The sequence below is a fragment of the Danio rerio genome, chromosome 1, assembly GCF_049306965.1.
Source record: "Danio rerio strain Tuebingen ecotype United States chromosome 1, GRCz12tu, whole genome shotgun sequence".
In the NCBI taxonomy this organism is placed as follows: Eukaryota; Metazoa; Chordata; class Actinopteri; order Cypriniformes; family Danionidae; genus Danio; species Danio rerio.
The window spans coordinates 27649481-27671892 of NC_133176.1; the positions used below are offsets into that span (position 1 = coordinate 27649481).

General features: G+C 37.0%; 2 protein-coding genes across 6 annotated transcripts in view; one reads left to right on the forward strand and one right to left on the reverse strand.

The window, feature by feature from the left end:
• LOC137490010 (uncharacterized) overlaps positions 1–22412 on the forward strand; it is a 692802-nt gene that overhangs the window by 348190 nt on the left and 322200 nt on the right. The gene's annotated exons all lie outside the window — the stretch shown is intronic.
• On the reverse strand, positions 8410–22095 carry kcnip4b (potassium voltage-gated channel interacting protein 4b). 2 transcript variants are annotated; one of them, XM_073951662.1, is made up of 9 exons: positions 20710–22095; positions 15323–15447; positions 15129–15198; positions 14040–14110; positions 12552–12659; positions 12310–12414; positions 12170–12230; positions 10778–10840; positions 8557–10681 (listed from the first exon to the last, which is right to left on the reverse strand). In XM_073951662.1, the coding sequence occupies exons 1-8, from the start codon at positions 20795–20797 to the stop codon at positions 10803–10805; spliced, it is 666 nt and encodes a 221-aa protein (XP_073807763.1). In that variant the 5' UTR covers positions 20798–22095; the 3' UTR covers positions 8557–10681; positions 10778–10802. The 2 variants fall into 2 exon arrangements, with proteins under 2 accessions (XP_003197705.2, XP_073807763.1); XM_003197657.7 differs by lacking the exon at positions 12170–12230 and having other exon boundaries at positions 8410–10681.

Genomic DNA, 22412 nt, shown 5'->3' on the forward strand with positions numbered 1-22412 from the left:
AATAATGAACACCCCCACTGCCTTTGTTTTTTTACGTGTGTCTCTGAACCAGTTGGGTATGTTTGCTGAAAGGATTTAGCAACAGATTGTTGTTTTTTGGAGGACTTTATTACCTTTTCTGCTTTCCTGCCTCAGTCAGTGATATTGCTAAGTGATGGCACTGCAGATGTGCATTCATGGTTATATGTGTAAAACAATGCTTCCACACTGTTTTTTGTTCACTGTTTTTTCTTTCATTGGCATTATACTTAGCGACAAAACTGAAGGCCTTCCTCGTACTGTTGCCTCACTTCACCGCCACTTGTTATGTTTTGAACACTTTAAAGCATAGTGATTGGATATTTACTCGCGGAGAGGAGTTTCCTAATCTCAGCTCGTAGACTTGCAGGCACACACAAACAGTCGATTCAAGGAGATATAAAACGCACATAAATTATTTCAACATAAAACCGAGAAAGCCGCAATTCATAAGCGCGTATTGAACAGTGGATGTCGTACAGAACGGTTTAATATTATATTGACAATTGGGGGCATTGTCCGGTGGGAGTCAGGGATAAGTGAGAGGGCAGTGAAGACTCCAGGGGAAACAGGCCAGGGTTTGGAGGTGGGGGTGGTGCGGAGGTGACAGGGAGGGCTTTAGGCGGTAGCTGTGTTGGCCAGCTCCAGCAGGTGGAGTAGATAAAGTGATGAAGGAGTAGAATTTTAACTCTTCAGCGTTCTTATAAATTTGCTTAAAATGCAAATGTATCTATCAACACATAAATCATTACTTCATTTATTACTGTCACCCAAGTACATTTTGGTTTTCAATCTGGAAGTTTGTTATGTTTGTTTTCCTTGCCATTTTCACTTCCAGCCAACTTGCAAATGTAAACTTTCCCGCTACACTGTTACGCACTGTGGCATATTACGATCAGACATATATGCTCAGTATGTTGATTTTTTCCACTAGTTCTATATTAATCTTTTCAGATGTTTATTGGCTTTTAGATTAGACATTTTTCCCCAAGTCATCCACAAAGTCATTTGCAAAATCAAATCAAATCAGTTTTATTGTCACATCATCAGCAGCACGTGTGCTATGATGAGTGAAAAGTTTAGGTGATGTTTGCAGTAATGTTTACACCTGAAAAGACGCTACACTACCGAACATGTTAAAGATTGGATTGCTCTGGTGACTAGTTTGAAGTTAGTCTTTTGTTGGGGAGTCATTATATTTAGCGAATTTCATCTTTAAGCATTATATGTACTGCATATGGTACATTAGAAAATCAAGGGGTAAGAGTATGGCTTATTGCAAAGGCTTGGAGCATGGATCCCGGCATCTGGTACATTCTGGCGCAGTTTGTGAACTGTGATCTTGCTGGAGATTTGGGTTGAAGACTTGGTGGATGCGTAGGATGAGGCTGGGCAAATGGTGGCCTGAAATGGATGGAGAAGGAGATTTTTTGGCAGCATTGTGGTTGAAGGCGGGGGCCTAAGGTTTGATTTGTGGTCATGGCAGGGCTGGGTGGCACTCTCGGGGAGAGAGGTGCGCTCGCTGAAGTTGTTGTTGGTTCTTTTCCATGTTGATAGTGTAACGTTTCGAATGAGAGTCAGAGAGGATCCAAATGCAAGTGACAATGTTTATTAGAATCTGACAATAAAACAAATAGTGTTAGGCTAGATGAACGCAGAACACAGGACAGGAACAGAACGGGGAAACCAGATCCAGACAAACTCCTCAGGGCCTGAGCACAGACAGCACAAACATAAGTGATAGTAACGAACTGACACAGACACACAAAAGCGTTGCACAGATATAGGCACCATGATGAGCCTCAGCTGGCGCACTAATCAGACCAACTGAGTGTCGTCATAACACGTGAGCCTAACAAATCCACATGGACAACCAAAACAAAACAAACCCACGTGATCAAACATACACTCCGGAGAAGCGCACAAACCTGCAACCGTGACATTACCTCCTCTCCTACGAGCACCTCCTGGTGCTCCCAGAAGAGCTTACCTGGCGATTGTAATCATCGATAAGAGAGTGATCCAATATGTCCTTTGCAGGGACCCAACTCCTCTCCTCCGCACCATAACCTTCCCAGTCCACCAAGTACTGAAATCCTCGTCCCCTCCGTCTCGAGTCCAGAATGCGCTTAACCGAATAAACGGTCTCCCCATCTACGAGACGCGGCGGGGGGGGGGGGAACCGGTGAGGGCGGGTTAATGGCCGTATGAAAAACGGGCTTTAATTTGGAAACATGAAACACGGGATGTATTCTCCTGTACGCTGGAGGAAGTTTGAGGCGGACTGCCACCGGACTAATGATCTTGATGACAGTGAATGGGCCAATAAATTTAGGTGCAAGTTTATTACATACGGAACGCAAAGGAATATTCTTAGTTGAAAGCCACACTTTTTGACCGACGACGTAAACGGGAGGCTTCGACCGGGGGCGATCGGCTTTAGCCTTGGTGCGCGCACCCACTTGGAGGAGGGTCTGTCTGGCTCTGCTCCAAGTGCGTCGGCACCTCTGGACAAAGGCGTGGGCAGAGGGGACCGCGATTTCGGATTCCAGACTGGGAAAAGCTGGTGGCTGGTATCCTAAGCTACACTGAAACGGAGAGAGGCCCGTAGCTGACACTGGTAATGAATTGTGTGCGTACTCCACCCATGGGAGCTGCTGACTCTAAGAGGAGGGATTTTGGGAAACCAAACAACGTAACATGCGCTCGAGATCTTGATTGGCCCTCTCTGTTTGTCCGTTACTCTGAGGATGGAAGCCAGAAGAAAGACTTACAGTCGCTCCCAATAAATGACAGAATTCTCTCCAAAATTTAGAGACAAACTAGAGTCCCCTGTCAGAAACCACGTCCGTCGGGAGGCCATGGATGCGAAAGACGTGATTAATGACAGCCTCCGCTGTCTCTCTGGCTGAGGGTAATTTAGGCAGAGGAATGAAATGAGTAGCCTTCGAGAACCGGTCCACAACGGTCAAAACAGCCATATTGCCACCAGATGGCGGGAGACCAGTGACGAAATCTAGCGAAATGTACGACCAGGGTCTCGAGGGCACTGACAGCGGCTGAAGGAGTCCAGCAGGAGGGCGATTAGAAGTCTTAGAAACAGCACAAACGGAACAGGCCAAAACAAACTCGCGTATGTCCCGTGCCATAGCTGGCCACCAAAATCGCTGTTTAACCAAAAATAAGGTACGACTCACCCCAGGATGACAAGCCACTTTGGAGGAATGTCCCCACCGAATGACGTCAGATCGAATCTCCTCCGGCACAAACAAACGACTGGGTGGGCATCCGACCGGGGCCGTTACCCCATCCAGGGCTGTGCGGACCCTGCTCTCGATCTCCCATGTTACTGCAGAAATACAAATCCTCTGGGGAACGATGGGCTCAAGAGGCGTATTGCGCTCGGAAGAATCAAAAAGATGGGATAACGCGTCGGGTTTGATGTTTTTGGAACCCGGTCGATATGAGATAGTAAAGTCAAAACGTCCGAAAAATAATGCCCACCGAGCCTGCCTGGGGTTAAGTCGTTTGGCGGACCTGATGTATTCGAGGTTCTTATGATCGGTCCAAACGATAAAGGGAACCCCCGAACCCTCCAACCAATGACGCCACTCCTCCAAAGCGAGTTTGACAGCCAACAACTCCCTATTACCAATGTCGTAATTTCGTTCTGCGGGAGATAATCGTGTGAGAAAAACGCGCACGGATGAATTCTGTCATCCGAGGCTGCGCGCTGGGACAGGATCGCGCCCACGCCCACCTCTGACGCGTCAACCTCCACCACGAACTGCCGGGAGGGATCAGGTGTCACCAGAATGGGAGCTGAAACAAAGCGGCTCTTTAGTTTAGTGAATGCAACCTGTGCTGCACTCGACCACCTGAAGGGCGTCTTGGCGGAGGTTAAGGACGTCAGAGGGGCGGCGAGCTGGCTGAAATTGCGAATAAAACGCCGGTAAAAATTAGCGAAGCCCAGAAATCTCTGCAGGGCCTTACGAGACTCGGGGATTGGCCAATTCACCACAGCCTAAACTTTCTCTGGGTCCATGCGCACCCCCTCGACTGACACAATGTGTCCAAGAAAGGGAACAGACTGTGCATGGAACACGCATTTCTATGCCTTGACAAAAAGCCCATTCTCTAGCAGCCGCTGAAGCACTCGCCTGACGTGCTGCACATGTTCCTGGAGAGAACGAGAAAAAATCTGAATGTCATCCAGGTAGACATAAATAAACTGATCTATCATGTCTCGCAACACGTCATTTACGAGTGCTTGGAAAACCGCAGGAGCATATGAAAGCCCAAAAGGAAGAACACAATATTCAAAATGCCCCCTGGGGGTCAAAAACGCGGTTTTCCACTCATGGCCCTGCTTCATGCGAACCAAATGATATGCGTTGCGGAGATCTAATTTCGTGAAAAACGAAGCCCCTTGCAGACGCTCGAACGCTGAAGACATCAGCGGCAAAGGATACGTATTCTTCACCGTGATGCTGTTCAGCCCTCGATAGTCTATGCAAGGTCTAAGAGACCCATCCTTCTTTTTCACGAAAAAGAACCCCGCCCCCGCCGGTGAAGAAGAGGGCCGTATGATCTTGGCCGCTAGAAAATCAGAAATATATTTCTCCATGGCCTCCCTCTCAGGAATAGAAAGAGAGTATAACTTGCCTTTAGGCGGAGAGGTACCTGGCAATAGGTCTATTGCACAGTCATAGGGACGATGAGGAGGCAGAGAAGCAGCTCGAGACTTACTGAACACTCTCTTCAGGTCAAGGTACTCACTGGGCACGTTTGACAGGTCCATGCGCTCCTCCTGAAACACAGAACAAGAAACAGCAGAACGAGCAGACGAAAGACAAGACTCATGACATTTCTCACTCCACGAAAATATGGAATTAAGACCCCAGTTAATGTGAGGTTTATGAAGAATTAACCATGGATGTCCTAAAACCACCGGTGAGTTGGAAAAATGAACAAATGAAATGTGTTCAACATGATTTCCAGACGTGATAAGTTTTATGGGTTTGGTGGAGTGAGTGATAGTGGGAAGGGAAAGCCCACTGAGGGCGCGTACTGCAATGGGTTGTGGCAGAGCTATAACCGGAAGCTTAGAACTGAAAGCGAAACTGGAGTCAATGAAATTTCCCTCCGCCCCGGAATCGACGAGGGCATGGGTGTCATGACTTCCGGAACCCCATGATACAGTGACGGGCAGTAAAGTGACAGTCGTAGAGGATTTGTCCAAATTAATTTCACCCATCAGTAACCTCTTACCTACTGATGGGTGTTGTCTTTTACGGTACCGGAAGCCACCCGATGACCCGCCCCTCCGCAGTAGAGGCAGAGTCACTCCGTTCTCCGTCGGCGCTTTTCTTGCACGGACAAGCGGGATCTCCCCAGCTGCATGGGTTCCGGGTCAGCGCTTACCACTTCCGGTGTCGCAGCCAATGCCGGAAAGTCAGGGACGGAATCCGAATACCTGCTCTGCTGCAGGCGAGTCTCACGCCGAAGCAGTCTGGTGTCCACATGGATGGCCAAATCCACCAACTCGTCCAGAGTCTTTGGAAGATCTAAGGAATAGATCGCATCTTGCAGACGATCAGACAATCCGTGCAGAAACATGTCCCATTGTGCCTCCGCGTTCCAGCCGCATTCAGCGGCTAGGGTTCGGAACTCAATCGAGTACTCCGCCACGCTCCGATTCCCCTGGCGGAGTTCAGCGAGGACTCGGGCGGCCTCTCTCCCGGAAGCGGCTCGATCAAAGACCTTCTTAAGTTCTTTGGAGAACAGGTTAAACGTAGAGCAGCATGGTAGCTTTTGTTCCCAAGCTGTTGTTCCCCACTGAGCCGCCTTGCCCGAAAGGAGGGTGATGACGAACGCCACCTTAGATTGCTCGGAGGAAAATAATGACGGCTGCAGCGAGATGTAAAGGGAACACTTAGACAAGAAGAATCGGCACAAGAGAGGCTCTCCAGAGTAGCTGGTCGGAGGTGGAAGACGCGGCTCAACAGAGCGAGCAAGGACCGCAGGCACTGGTGACACTTCCGGGGTCGGTGCAGTCTCGGAGGCTGGTGCCGTATCAGCCTGTGCAGCACGGGTAACCAGTTGTTGGACCTGGGATGTGAGCAATGATATTTGGCCAACCAGGGCCTGGATCGCCTGAGCCGTGGTGGCCAGGGCCTCATCCTGTCGATCAATCTGAGCGTTGCTCTGAGAGACGAACTCGGAGATCTGGGAAACACTCGCTGGATCCATGAACAGGTCAGTTCGTTCTGTAACGTTTCGAATGAGAGTCAGAGAGGATCCAAATGCAAGTGACAATGTTTATTAGAATCTGACAATAAAACAAATAGTGCCAGGCTAGATGAACGCAGAACACAGGACAGGAACAGAACGGGGAAACCAGATCCAGACAAACTCCTCAGGGCCTGAGCACAGACAGCACAAACATAAGTGATAGTAACAAACTGACACAGACACACAAAAGCGTTGCACAGATATAGGCACCATTATGAGCCTCAGCTGGCGAACTAATCAGACCAACTGAGTGTAGTCATAACAAATCCACATGGACAACCAAAACAAAACAAACCCACGTGATCAAACATACACTCCGGAGAAGCACACAAACCTGCAACCGTGACAGATAGGTTTAATAGTGCAACGCTGTAAAAAATTTCTTGAAGCTGGATCATTTTTGTAGCGGTAGTGGTCTTAATGTGAAATGGGCTATTTATTGTAGGTTTGGAATAATCTGATTGGTTTGTGAATGATTGCATATGAAAGACCAGCCACAACTAATCATATCACATGCTCCCCTCGAAATTACTTTTATGAAACTTGGCTTAAAGTTTACATATACTTCAGTTATTGTATGACAATAACCTGTGAATTTATTGTTGTTGCAGCTCTGAGTCTGTGTTTCAGGTAGCTCACGTTCAGTCGAGTAAAAGTCAATTTCAAATTGAACCTAAGTTGACACAAAAGGTAGCAGTTTCACAACAGAAACATATCTGTTACATTTAATACATATTAACCAGAACTGGTTCGAAAATTATTGCAAGAATTTTATCTAAAGTGCTTATGAAAATAAATAGTGAACCTAATAGTATGCTGTTGTTATCAATTATACACACCAAACCAAGTGGTGATATGTGAAGTAAAACATGTAAGAAATGAGTAACTGTTGTCTTACCACCATAAAAGATTTTTTACTATAAAACAACAATATTAGTCATGCAAACCTTCATGCCCCAATGCAGCAGTTCTTGAAGGCAGATCTGCTAATAATGGAAGTAGAAGATTATCACCTGGAAAAGATAACAAAGCCACCTGTTCCTGCTCTGTACAAATAGAAAGGTACAAACTATGCATGCCAAGAGACTTGAGGAAAAACCTATTCCTGTTGGAGAGTGTGGCTGTCAGATCCACTGATCCACTGTGGCTTTCAGATCTCATTCCAGCTGATTCCAGCAATGAGTATCACTTGTTCCTCCTGAATCCCATCAAAGAGACCAGTGTCTGCCAGATCCATTGAGGAAGTAATCAAAAAGATGCTGTACCTGCCAAAAGGACTCCAACTTGGAGAATCTGCATTTGCAAGATCCCCTGATGTTGCCCCAAAGCATCCCTTAAAAAAGGATGTGAAAGAGCACCTGTGGTTGCAGTATCCACAAAAGAAGCAACTGGACTCAAAGCATACCGAGAAAAAGTTTCAAATGGATCCTGAAAGCAAACTCTTGAGAAACCTCTTTTGCTCATGGCCTTTTCAGAGGAGTTACCATTTGTCCACTGGTTTGTTGGGGGTTGGATTGTTGGAATTATCCATAATCAACTAGTCCCCACAGGGAGGATCTCTGCCTGCCAGGCCTAGATTGAGAGGAAAAATGGGTTTCTATAAAAATATTAGACTGCATTTAATGAGAAATGTCACAATGAGACTTCACCCCTTAAAGGATACGTCATCCAAATTTAAAAAAAAAAAATCCTTACCATTTACTCATATACAAGTGGTACTAAACATTTGAAAATTAATTTCTTCTGTTGAGCACAAAACAAGATATTCTAAAGAATATATTGGAATTATTCTTGGAATAATGAGATGGCTCCTGCTCCCAGCGTTCCCAGAGGTAGAATCTGAGGGAGTACCAGTGTTCAAAGTGACATGGATGAAGCTCATGAATGAGCAACTACAGGTACTGTAGGCCCACAGCATGGAAAGGAAAACACTTTGATTACCTATGCCATTAAAGCCATTATCAGTGGGAGTTCTAAGACTCGTAAATCAAATGTTTGATCCCTGTGACATATTTCAAACAAATACACTATAAAAACATTGTAAAAGTTAATTTGCAAATTGATGCACTGGGAAGAATAAAAACAAACTTCAGAAATAGAACAACATGAAATTACTTTCTTGTGCCCTCTAGTGACCAGTCTTCATAATGGAACTTAGTTAAACCTTCTGGAAAAGAAAACTATGAGACATTAATGTAGACCATTTAAAGGACATTGTGAAAAGCAGTAAGCCAACTAATGAATGAAGCAGCTAACAATGTATTTGTTTACTTTAAAACAACTATGCAAATTAGCTAAATCAGTCTAATACATTTTTATATGAATACAATACAGCATGATAGAGCAGCTTGTGGTGGTAAAAAATGTGTAACTTATATACATATATATATAAACCACACAGTTTCACACAAAACATTAATAACCTTTTTTTTTCATTTTGGTTTTGAGTAAAACAATGGAATTCTAAGAAACCAGAGAAAACATATACTCTTCTGAATTAAACATAAATGAGTGTTTTAAAACAGATTAAGAATTAACAACAACTGACATGTTATACATTTGGTTGAAATCAAGGCAGCTAGCATTTATTAGCTTATTAAAGAACATAACACTTACAATAAGCAATTATAAACGCTTTATAATTTACTATACATATATGACCACACAAACTAATACCACAAGACAAAAATGTTAGATTTTATACCAGACACTGACAATTTTCAAATAATTATTATACAGTTGAAAGGAATTATTTTGGAAAGCAAATAATCTATTCATAAATGTCTACATTTCAGATCTTCTTGTCTTTTCTATTCATAACAATTCCAGAATGCACAATAAAACTGTTATGTTCTCAGCCATGGACATTATTAGAGAACTCTTCATCTGATAGATAGAAAGAGAGAAGGCAATCTGGCATAGAGGCATCTCATCTTAATTTGGTTATACACATTCATGAGTTAATATTAAAACTTCACCAGTGCCTAACTCATTATACTTTATTTCTTGACATTTAAAATATATAAAACTACAGAATACATCAAAACTTTCAGTTAAATAAATGTATATCTGCATGCCATAATTACTTGTTGGCATTTATTTATTGTATTATGTGCGAGTTTTAATGTTAATAAGATCTTTTATTGTATGCTAAGCTATTAATAGTAGTGCTGGTTAAATTTAATTTATATGGAAGGGATATGATTTATAAATATAGCTAAATAAATTACATTAATAATAAATGCTGCATTTACAGAACATAGAATAGCACCAAAATACCCTTGTAGAGTACCCTTGTTTTTCAGGATCTGATCATCTTCACCCTCCTAAATGTATTTCAAATTATTTTAAATTTCTTTTTGTTTTACACTTTTTTGTTTCTTATATGTTTCAATGTTTCTTTAATGCAACTAAGCCTAACTTTATTTAGAGTACTCTACAAAAGATCACATGAAGTTACATTTCATAATGATTAATTTTTTTTTGTATTCCAACATTATTAGGGGAAAAAACAAAAGGCTGTACTGTTGACTAAAATTCAGTGAATATTTTCTAGAAAAACTTTTTTTTTTTCAAACAAAATAACTTAACATGGTGATTGAAGTGTATATGGAATGTTAATGAAATATTTATGTTTACTGTCATTTGTTTTTTAAAATGTCAAAAATGAGTCTTCATTTTTTAGCATAAAACTTAATTTTATCATAAATTTAATTCAAATCATTCTTTTGCATAATATACAGTACAAATAATAAAAAGTAAAAAAATCTCACCTCAGAACATGTTTTTGGCAGAAAAAATACAGTGTTACTTCAAATGCAATGTGCACATTTGACGTCAAGAACAGTGGGGCGTTTACTTCACTCAGAAGGTTTTAGTTTGACCTTGAAAGCTTTCAAGTAATCCCAGTCTTGTATATATTATTCATCTACTGTATTAAATATTAAAGAGGTTGGGGTTAAAAGGCTTTGAATCTCTACAAAAGTATACATTAAGTGCTTACGGTTCAGGTGTGAAACAGAAGATGTGTGAAACAATAGAATGAAACAGATACCCAGAACTGAACCACATTGGTAACAACAGAAGCACATTATAATACAAAAACACTGTTGCTTTAAAAGCAGTTGCTGCTCTACCGCTAATATTCCATTTCTATTTGCATCACAAAACAGTCTCAAACATTTACCAATGCAGGTATACATTCAGTAGTGTGTTGGCATAAACAGTCCAAAGCAGTCCTGAGCTGTCTAGAAGAATCCAGGACAACAGTACAGAAAAGCTGTTATCATTAACTTTTGAGAGTGGAATTCCAGGTCAACATCTAGACTGCATTGTCAAAAATCTTAAGAGACTGCATGATATGTTCATCCTGCAAAAAAATAATAATAATAAAGAAGCAGTGGTATTGTTATACATATTTGCTTTATACGATACATGTTTTTAAAAAAGATTAAATGAGACTTACCTTTTCACAGCTGTCAATGAATTCATCAATAGTTACTACACCATCCTGGTTTATGTCCATGTTCTTAGAGAATAAAAACATATGTGAGAAATAATGCTGTTTATTTACAGTTGTGAATTGCATTATGGGACCTTGATTTCTTCTCTGTCGACATTTGATGTTGAAAATTCAACTCTACTGTTTCACAAATTGACTTTTATTGATATTTTAGTATTTTGAAATAATATAATGTATAAGAAAGAATGTATAGGGAAATAAATGTGTAGAATAACAGAAAATGTAATGGAGGTTTATTTCAAGATTGTTGTACCATAATATATAACACGAACCCAGACGATATATCACTTTAAACTATTAAAAATCTAAAAAAAATAAAAAATAAAAAAAGTCAATGTTTTCAAGATTAAAAGTTGTTTTAAGTCACATTATGCAATTTAAAAGCATAAATAAATGACAAATAAAAAGATGAATCACAAAATACAAAAAAATGCTAACTTATGGACATTTCTTAAAGTTGCAGCTTTTAATTCATCCTGACTATTTTTCAAATTAAAATTCTGCCATCATTTGTCTCCGCCCACTTTTGTCCAATCTGTTTTTGCGCCACCCTGTGGATATTTTAACTCTATATTTTTAAATCTGCAGTTATCATAACTGTCATAATGTTTTATTATAGTAAGCTTTATACAAGCCCATAGCCAGCCTGGTAAAAGGGGTGGTTCATTCTTCTCAAGAAAGTGGATATTTTTTCAGTTATTCGCCTCATTTGCTATTTAATTCTGAAATTTAAATACTGCATTTTTGTGACATTTTAAGCACTACTTTTAGCTAGATTAGCTTGTTAGATGGTCATCATAACACTTTAAATGTACCAAAAATATTTCCTAAAGATTTAGAATAAAGAAATATGAATTAAGTACCTATTTTTAAAATAAAAATTTATTACAATTGATATCACTAGAAAAAACATAGTAATCTGTCAGGTTTTTTTATTAAAAACTGTAGCATATTGTCATTTATTTGGCAAATAACAAACTGGCCAGCACATTCAACATTCCTCAGTCAGAATTGAGCTCTTTGAATAATAAAAAATGTAAACATAATAATATTATTATTAGTAATAATTCATTCAATCATTTACTTTTCGGCTTAGTCCCTTTATTAATCTGGGGTCGGATGTATGTTTATTTTTTCTTGCACAATGGTTGTTGGACTCATGAATAACTATTGTTTGCATAGGCCAAAACTGATTAGCAGAAGTCACACCAAAACGACAGCTAACAGAAAATTCCGTTTGGTCTTAATAACTTTTTCGATGGGTTATTTTCACTATTTTTGATGGCATCGCAGTCAGAATAGGACAAGTGAGTATATATAAGACAAATTCTGAACCTTTGTCAGTGCGGGTGGGTCTTCCGGTTCCGAACCACCCGAACCCCCCCTGGCTACGGGCCTGTTACGGTAAATATATTTTAAAGAAATGTACAGTCACATATTTCAATAATAATGATAATAATGTATAATGGAATTACTTGGAAGAACATTCTGACATGTTGCCTCACTGCCTCCTCCTTAAGCCGTGGATGTATAGATTTCCCCATCAAATCATAAATAGACTTCATTATATCCAGCATTTCCTGAAACACAAGATCAAATACACAGAAAAATGTCACAATCGAAACCTCAGAATGTGTTTAGACTTTGGCAGAACTAAAAATGCAAAGACACAAATTCAGTAAAAGACAAAATCTGAAAATGACAGTAGTTTCCAGACCTCTTTAGTTATCTGCCCATCTTTGTTGATATCATATAGATTGAAAGCCCAGTTCAACTTTTCTTCGGTAGTGCCTCTCAGCAAAACAGAGAGATCACAGACTAACTCCTGAAAAAAGGAATTGACATAATAAAGTCCCATGCATAATGATACTACACTGTCAACGATTTGTGCAAATTACACAGTATTTAACTGTAATATGAACTGTTTTTTACTGTAGGACAGTTATGCAGTATGTTACTGTATTTTTAAAGTTGTAAAAATAATGTATATTTTACATTAAAGGCATAATTCTGTAAATACATATACAGCAAGATTAATGGTGCTATGAATGTAAATACAGTTTTTTTGTTTGTTTTTTTTTTTTTTTTTTTTTTTGCTGTAATTGATTTACAGTAAGTAACTGGTGAACTGCTGCCAGTAAGTTACTGTAAATTCCACAAGAAATTGTTTACAGTGGATATCCTACAAAAGCCATTCAAAACACTGTATAACTTTTCACATGCATATTTTACACATTAATGGGTAGTTGACAAATAGGCAGTAAAAAGATTTTGTAAAAAACCCCTTTTGAAGAAAAATTTGATATATTGATGTAGTTCGAAGTCAGATATTTGAGGAAATATATACATAAATATTTTTTTTTTTACAATTTTACTGAACAGGGGTCTCACTTATAAAACTTGCAAACAAACCAAAGCTTTCTAAAATTAAATGTAAAGCAGAATAAATACATATTTATTAATCAACGATTATGGCTTGTATGATGATTTAAATTGGTACAATTAAAGTTTACTTATTACAGCACAACATGGAAAATGTGTACGATTCTAACCCCGTTTTGTGTTTGCACCATTTTTTTAATGAGACTCCTGTATCTTAAATATGTCAAATGGTGTTACATAGCAAAAATGAGGAAAAACAACTCTTAATAATGTACAAATAACATAAGTGTAATTCATCTTCATTGTTTGACACTTTATATGGTGCAAATGGTGCTAATTATGACATAATACACATGAAAATTTTACAGTGGTTCCAAAAAAAGGTCAATAAAAGAAAAATTCTGAGACAAAAATTTAACAGGTAAATATCATGGGCTTCACGGGGGCTTCAGTCACATGATTTTCAATGGGGTCTTTCAATAATTAAAGTTCTGTGGAACTGGCCAATTTAAAAAATAAGCATATAGTGTCACACTAAAGGACATGGTTTACAGTAACAAATTATATCTAGTTCCTACGTTTTTAGAAATGATTGCCATTTACTAAAATAGCCATTTTTAAATGTAGGCCTGGGATATTTATTAATAATTTTATGAATTTCCTTTTAATTTATAAGAGTTGTAATTTATTAGACAATTGTTAAAACAGTCACACCATATGACAGATTTAAAATGTGGGCACACTTTTTTTGAAATGTCACGTCAACAACACAAATATATGTTTTTATTATCCAAAAACAAACTAGTTAATTAAAAGTCTTTACCTCAAAACTAAGAGAGCCATTCTTATCTTTATCAAATGCATTGAAGAGAAACTGAGCATACTTTGATGAATCTGAAGAGAAAACAGGTAATGTACTGATTATACATATGACTTCATAACAATACATATACTGTATATTACATATAATAAACACACACATATTATAATTATTATACTTATATTACATAATATAAACACACACATATACACATAAATTAATGAAGAAAAAAAGTTGATATTTTAGTTATTATTATTATTATTGTTTTATGCTTCTGTGGCGTTCAATCTAGGAAGTATTAAAAATGAATACTTTTTCTGTATAAAAAAATCTTGGATCAGAGCACTTGGAGGAGACACTGACTGCAATAAGGGTAATCTGTCTTTTAAACTGTCATTGCAATACGTAATTATGTGACTTTTTCAAGTATTGTTAAATACAATGATTTATTATAAAACCTATAGTAAAGTATACTGTAGCGGAACAAAATGTTTTTAAATGATTTTATCCCAACTATTTAAATTAATTTGTTTTCAATTTCAGCTTTTAAATTCAATCATTAAGTTGTTCAGCATAAATGTATGGATTACAACATAAAAGATAATCCTTTGATTTGGCCACAGTTGAAGAAAAAAATTAGCATTTTTCTCCAACTCTTGTGTGTTGGCACATTAATTTTACATTTATATGAATAAGTTCTTTTCATTGCCTTTCAAGTGTAATAACTGAAAATAAACATAGGAGGTTGAGAAAAATTCTCATTTTAGGAGAACATTTTGGATGGCATTAAGAAGTTTTTGCATCTGAACTTTTCAATTACCTTCCATTGTACATAGTAGAGAAAAAGGGCAAACAACGGTTTAGTTATGCACTTTCTTCAAAATCATTTATTGTGTTTAGCAGATTAAATATATTAATACAGGTTTGGAAGGCGATTTAATGATGATATACATTAAATTAACCTTTAGTTTCAATAAGTATTGGTTAAGGTGGTTAATTCCATTATGGTGACCTCTGAAATAAAGACTAAGTCGAAGAAAATAAATAAATGAACTGTATTGGTTAAACATATCTGATAGAACAAAATTTTACCTCCTAGTGGGAAGAACAGAGCATATATGTTTTTAAAAGTGTCCTCATTCACAACTCCACTTGGACAATCCTAGAAAAACAGGCCCAGACAAGAAGGTGATATTTATGAGGCTGGAAAATCTCCAAAGAGGGCAGAATGACAACATCATTTTTAATTTCAACACCCGGCAGGTGGGGTTTAAATGAACTCTCACATTCTTGAATCCTCTATAGAGTAACTGCAGCTCTTGTCTGGAGAAATGGGTCTGCGATTGCAGTTGCTCCAGATTTTCTGGGTGATACCGTTCCGTTGTGCTCTCTTGTTCTTCGTCCTCATTATCTACAACATAGCACACATAGCTGCAAGCATTTATATTGGAAATACAGCTTCTGAAATAAAGAACCACTTTTTTTGGTTTTGTTATTATCTTACATGTGTTTAGACGCATCCTTGCTTGCTTTTGAACTGTAAAATGATGCCTAGCTTTATCTTTAATTAAGATTCCTGCTACTAGCAGGTCCAGTGACGCTAATTACACCAACACTGTCTTTTTAATGAATAATTAGAGTGACGTGTATTGAAGCCTTTGTCAAGGCTATGTTTCCTTTTATACACCATTACCTGTGATTTGAGAAACTTCATTAGGCACAAACAGGTTTTGTGTCAGAGATCATTACTCCAGTAGTCGATCATAACAAATTGCATTTAAATGTTAGCATGAGGCAGTATGGTGGTGCATCTGTCCAGTTTATATGCTTTAGCAGCAATGTAAAGACCTATATATATATATATATATATATATATTTTTTTTTTTTTTTTTTTTGGTAGAACTCATTTGGGTATCATTTAAAGGTGTTCATAAAAGGTGTAAATTATTAAGTATAGGTTAATATTCATAGCATAAACAGCGCAGAGGGTCTGCCCTGCTTCCATGAATTTTATTAAATATGCACCACTGTGTGCCTTAGCAGGTCAGGTAACTAAAGACACAGAGCGGTGTCTCCTTCAGGACACGTACAATACCTCTGTCCCAGTTTTCCATGAAGAACGTCCTGGTATAGATTGATGCCTGCAGTACTACAGAAGCACTAGATTTCACAAGCTATAGTCCTTGTGTTTTATAAAGGGAGTATCCTCTAGATGAATATATAAATATCTGTGTTTACGGTTGAGATATATATAATATCTGAGGAAATAGAACAGAAGACAATGAAAACCCTACTAAAGCATTTATGAATTGTACAACTACTTACTATTCTTACGACAAATATTACTGTATGAGGGGATTTACTGTAAAATTGGGGTGCCAGACTGACCCACTTAAAGATTGGTCAAGATGTTACAAACAGCTCCTACGTAGAACATGCTGTAATCAATCACAGCATCCACCACTGTTCACTGGTCACTTTTCACTGCGCAGGTGCTGCTACAACTAGAGCAGATTTGAGAGCCTTATGTGTAATGAATTTCTGCAGTTAGTTTAAAACGATTGTTTAACACACGAAACGAAAAACCTTTTTGAGCAGGGTGTTCATTTATGGTTCATATATGCTTGCCAGACCAGACCAACAACAAAGAGTTTTTCTGGAATCTACCACAGGCTCTGATGTACAGTACAGTGGTTAAACATGCATCAAATTCAATGTATAGATGGAATATAAAGAAAGTTTCGGCTGAAGGGCAAGAACTTACAATAAAACCTTCCTGTTATCTATTGCTGACTGTAAACTCTCTGCCTTTCGTACTTTTTAGAACAGCTTTTATTATTCAGCTGCTGTTATTCAATACACATTTTTATTTAATAAATAATACTTTCAATATTAATAGTGTTAAATAAAGGTTTTTGCTATTGTAAAATGACATATGCTATTGTAATGGTGATTTCAGTTCAGGCAATTATATGAAATGAAAAGAAATGAGGACATAGCTTTACTTTAAACAAGACTCAGTCAACGCTGTCATGAGAAAAATATGTGAAAACCATTTACCTTTTTTTAAAGTGGCATTTTCAAATAAGTAACTTGTCTTCTGCTCAGCTGTAAAAATGTCAACATGGAGAATTGGTGGCAGAAAAAAGTAGCTCCTCATGCAAAAGAGTGTTAAAAGACCTCATGTAAAACTGTTAAGTGTTTTTCACAGGGTCACAGAAGCATTTTCAGCATTTGCTTAGCATGTTAGCAGTGTAATTTTGTGATGCATGACTTGAAATATGTTTGTAAAAGCTCTTGTTGCTTCTGCTTTATGTGCATGAGAAAAACACATTCTCCTATGCACTGTTTCATGGTACTTAGCAGTCATGAGTGTCTTCTTTTCATTGGAAGAAACATGGAATGCGGTAAAATGTGAGTGGGTTTACTTGCAGAAGGAAGGCAGTGAGCCAGAGTTGATTGTGCAAGCAAAGTGCAGCTATTGTGTGTGGAGAATCCCCTGAATGACCCTCATTTCATCTGTGAGATGTGGAGCAGGGTCTCTCTGTGGCGTAACAGTATTTGCATTACACAGAATTACAATAAAGCATCATGATGGCTCAGTGGTTAGTCCTGTCGGTTTCCATCGGGTGCTCTGGTTTCCCTAACAGTCCAAATAGAGATTTTGGAAGATTTGGTGAAGTCTATAAACAAAAAATGGCCATAGAATATAAGTGTGTGTAAATGAGAGAGTGCATGGGTGTTTTCCATGAAGTGCTGGTTTGCTGCTGGAAGGGCATCTGCCACATAAAACTTATGCTAAAGTAATTGGTGGATGATAAATTAGTTGACTAAGCTGAAGAATTGTGAGTAAGTGGGAATGTTAACCTAACAAAACATCTACTTGTGTTTAGATTGCAGGCAATCAAAAATATCAAACAGTGAACTTGGCTCATAAAGTTAAATAAGGTTAAGGGAAGGAATTATGTAAGATTTCTGGCATTTCACAGAATGATGTGACTTTTGTGGCATAAATTACCACAATTTAAGTCTTTTTATACACAAATATAAAAAAGGAAAGAAAAGTACAAAAGTATCCTGTTCATTTCTGGAATTTAGAAAAATAAAATGAGATGTAAAACATTATTTTACCTAGATTTAGAATTTTCACATGTAACTTTTTAAAAATGTAACTTAATGAAAACACCAAAATTGGGTCACGTTGTCTTTGACCCAAAACCATGATAAAATGTTGAAAGGTAACTGTTAAACATTATGTAAAAGTTATATTTAAGATTTTGTTGCGATAGATGATTAGGTGTTTTACAGTATTATAAAGCTGGTACAGGATGTTAAAATGATGCATGAGAAACTGCTGGCCTTTAAATAAATTTACATGGCAAAATATGGTATTTCACTCTATTTTAGGTATAATTATAGTCCTAAAAATAATCATTGCGCAAACAAAAGTCAAAACAGCATTATTAAGTTAAACAGTTTCAGCTCGGATTAAGTAGATATAAAAGGAAAGTTATAAAATAAAAGAAAATATCTATGAAAAGCAATTATTTTGGTATCCTATAAACAAAAATGGCTTTTTTTCTACTGTTTGTCTTCATCAGTAAACCACATGTGTTCATTTCATTATGGCTTACTTTCAATTCAATTCAGTTTTTTCAAATTTTCACTCATTGCAATAGTGCGTTGTGAGTGGTTGCAAGATAGTCTCACTTTCATAAATTCCTGTTATGGCCTGTTTTCTCTATAGAAAGGAAACAAGCCTGAATGGCTTGTAGTTATTTTTGTCTTATGACGCTTTTAAGGCTATATAAATACAGACTGAGCGGTGAATCCCCAGTGGGAAACCAATCATGTGAATTAAATCAAACAAGTTATGCAAAATACAATCAGCATGCATGAATTTTAAGCGGGGAGGTATTCAAGTAGATAAAACAGCAGCACAAAAACATCTCAAACACAGACCAAAAAAAAAAAAAACTGCTGAAAACTACCTGAAAAAGATACCAGTCTCTGCGATATTTAATTTATGGCATTATTAAGGGATCATCAGTTTCTTTTGGTCGGCTATGAAATGATGGAGTGTGTAATTATATTTAGTCCCACTAGGATATGAAGCATAGCCAAGGGAAAGATGAAATTAATTAGAACTCTCATCCACAAAGTTAAGACCATTAATGATTAGCACTGTCATTTCAATAATAACCCACGCAGAGATCATTTATGTTATTGTTTATATTACAACTGGCTAATAGACAGTGATGCTTGAGTACATTGAAATACACCAAACAGTCTAATTTACCAGACAGAGTCAATTAATTTTATAGAAAATTTCATTTCACATGTCACTGTAGATTAGACAGAAAAGCACAAGGCCAGGAATCTAATTTGAGCCATTAAAAGTACAGTTTGGATTTTACATCATTGTAGTGTACACACCTGTTTTATTGTTGTTATTATTATGGGGTATTACAGTTTGCTACATTCTACAGCAGTAAAGTGTGGCAAAGCAACACCAGATATTTCATCTATAGCTCTGCTAATCTTATATTTCAGTAAAATTAATAATTACACCTTTCAAAAATCAAGGAAGAAAATTAGATATACAGCATGAATTTATAATCATAAACTGTCTTGTGGGAGTTACCACCTGTTGACCTTTTTGTTGTAGCATAAGTGCATGTAATATGTATTCATTATATTCTGACTGCAGATCAACATGAAGTTTGTGACTAGTCTAATGATTCTAGTGGCCCCCTAATGAGGCTATTTTGTGAACCCCAGACCCGAGACCATGATTTCCACTATAGTTACAGCCTACACTTTGCTATGCTATGTTAATAACATATTTTACAAGTTATAAAATATATCTGGTTCATTATCCTTGATCAGTCTATTTGTGGTTTTGTATCTGTGTCAATAATTGTGCTATAGTAATTGAAGTTCAACTGATTTGCATTTTCAATTAATTGTTGTTTGTAGGAAAAGATGTTAGAAATATGCATGGAAAACCGAAAAAATGTCAGTGATTACTTAAGTGGTGTCATTTTGAAAAGTGAGATCAAGCACATGCTGAGAAGTCTTCTAAATACAAACCCTAGACTACAAAATAAACAGATAAACCAACAATACTACTTTCACTTATGCCAATAAATCATTGCTACATCAAGTAAAGATCATGTTCCAAGAAGACATTATATATTTATATAATAATAATAATAATAATGCTAATAATATTAATAATAATATGTTGATGATAATTCTATTATTATTGTTGTTTTTGTTGTATTTGTTTTTGTTGTTGTTGTTATTATTATTAAATACGAAAAGTAATTAACTTTCCCAATATTTAGATCACAGTGAAACAATAACTAACATTTACATTTTTTAAACAATTATTTCCCAGCTACTTTACTGCATAAAATATTTCGTTAACTTATGCTTTCATTATCAATAGCCATTTTAGAATGTTCAATAACTTCTGACCTCTAAAAACATATACAAAAAACGTAAAGCTTTACCCAGCATTACACAATTTCAGTGTGCCGTTTAGAAAAGCATGATAATGTAATCAACTCCTATACATCAAAACGACGATTACGTTATCTTTTTAGTCTCATACATAGTTCGCCAAAAATCACACCCTAAACAAAAATATAAAAATGGTTGACTGTACCTGTATTCAGAGTTCCTGTGATTAGTCGAGCAATATGCTGAGTGAACTTGATCAACTGACGCTTGCATCGTCGCCGTCGGCTGCTCATTTCCAGAGGATGGAAGCAAAAACAAGTTTTTTATCTGGTGTCAGGTTGAATTCCGCTGGTTTTTATGTGGATGGAGAATGACGCTGGAAGGTGAGTATGCGTGTCGGCTTTACTAACACCTGAGAGCGAATCCGTTTCCATCTCTCTCTCTCTCTCTCTCTCTCTCTCTCTCTCTCTCTCTCTCTCTCTCTCTCTCTCTCTCTCTCTCTGGTCAGTTCTTTGCCTTGACATTTTTTACTGTATTATGTATTAAAAATTGTGTATATTTCCATTATTAAAATAAAAAATACACGATAAAATAAACAACAAACTGATAATTGATTATTTATTCAAAAAGCTTTTACTGCGAAACTGAGCTCTATCCTTCTAAACTGTAGGTCTAAAACAGCTCAGCTCTTACATCCCTTAGGTGCATATGGCCTCATTCTGAATTATTGTGAACTGCTGACTATGGTCCTATGAAATCCAAGGACTGATGGAACTGTATTCTAAATCGACATTCATTGCATTTAATGTTTATATAAATTAAATGCAATCCAAAGCTTTAAAATAGCTGAAAGCATGCCATAGATGTTCAGGAATGACATGCAAAGAACAGTTATGTTATCACTGACAGTAATGTTATCACTCATTGCCAATAGTTAAGCCTTCAAAAAAGGAGTTATCTTTCTTTTTATATTTCCAAATTTTATAATTAAATGATTGATTGATTGATTGATTGATTGATTGATTGATTGATTGATTGATTGGAATAAATTGCATATTAAATTATTGCATATTCAAATCAAAGATATGTGTTGAAGCTGTAGTTTATTAGAATACATAACTGTGTAAAATATAAAATAGGCCTAAAATCAAAAGTGATGGTGCTTTCACTGTCTATGTTTTCTCATGTGATCAGGGCTGGAAATAGAGAACTAACATTATGTCGGAGAGCAATGATCTGATTTACCCTTACATAATTATGGTAATGAAAATAACTTCTGTCTTTTATTAGGCAAATATAAAATATTGTGGTTACTAAATTGTTGTAAATGCACCTGTCGTTTTTTAATGTAACCGCATTATCCAAAGTAAATCATATAATAAAGACAACAAATGACAAGATCTCTTTTTTTACTCTGCATTTTTATTCTGAATTTAATTATAGGCCTGTAGGAGGCAGTCTGAGTTTTACAACTCTCTCTGGCAGTAATATGCTGGTTTTAAAATCAGTAGAAAAGAAGTTATAGCTTATTAAAATTATTGGCCCTTTAAAGGTACCATATAAGTTTTTTCTGTTGTACACAAAATAAAATATTTGTAAAAAAGATGAAAAACAGTGGCCATTGACTTTTTAGAAAAACAAATAGAAGGCTATGGAGATCAGCAGTTACAGGTTTTCATTTTATTTAATTTATTTTTAAATGTCAACTTTTACACTGGAACAGATGAAAAAATCTCAAACTGGAACAATTGAAGGGAGAGTAAACAATGACCATTTTTTAATTAATGTTTGGGGTTTACAACTTAACTGAATGGCATCCCAAGATGAATCACATACAACCAAACAGCTAATCCAGTGTGCATCATAATGTCATGTATTATTTCCAACACAATCTCACGGCAATTCGTA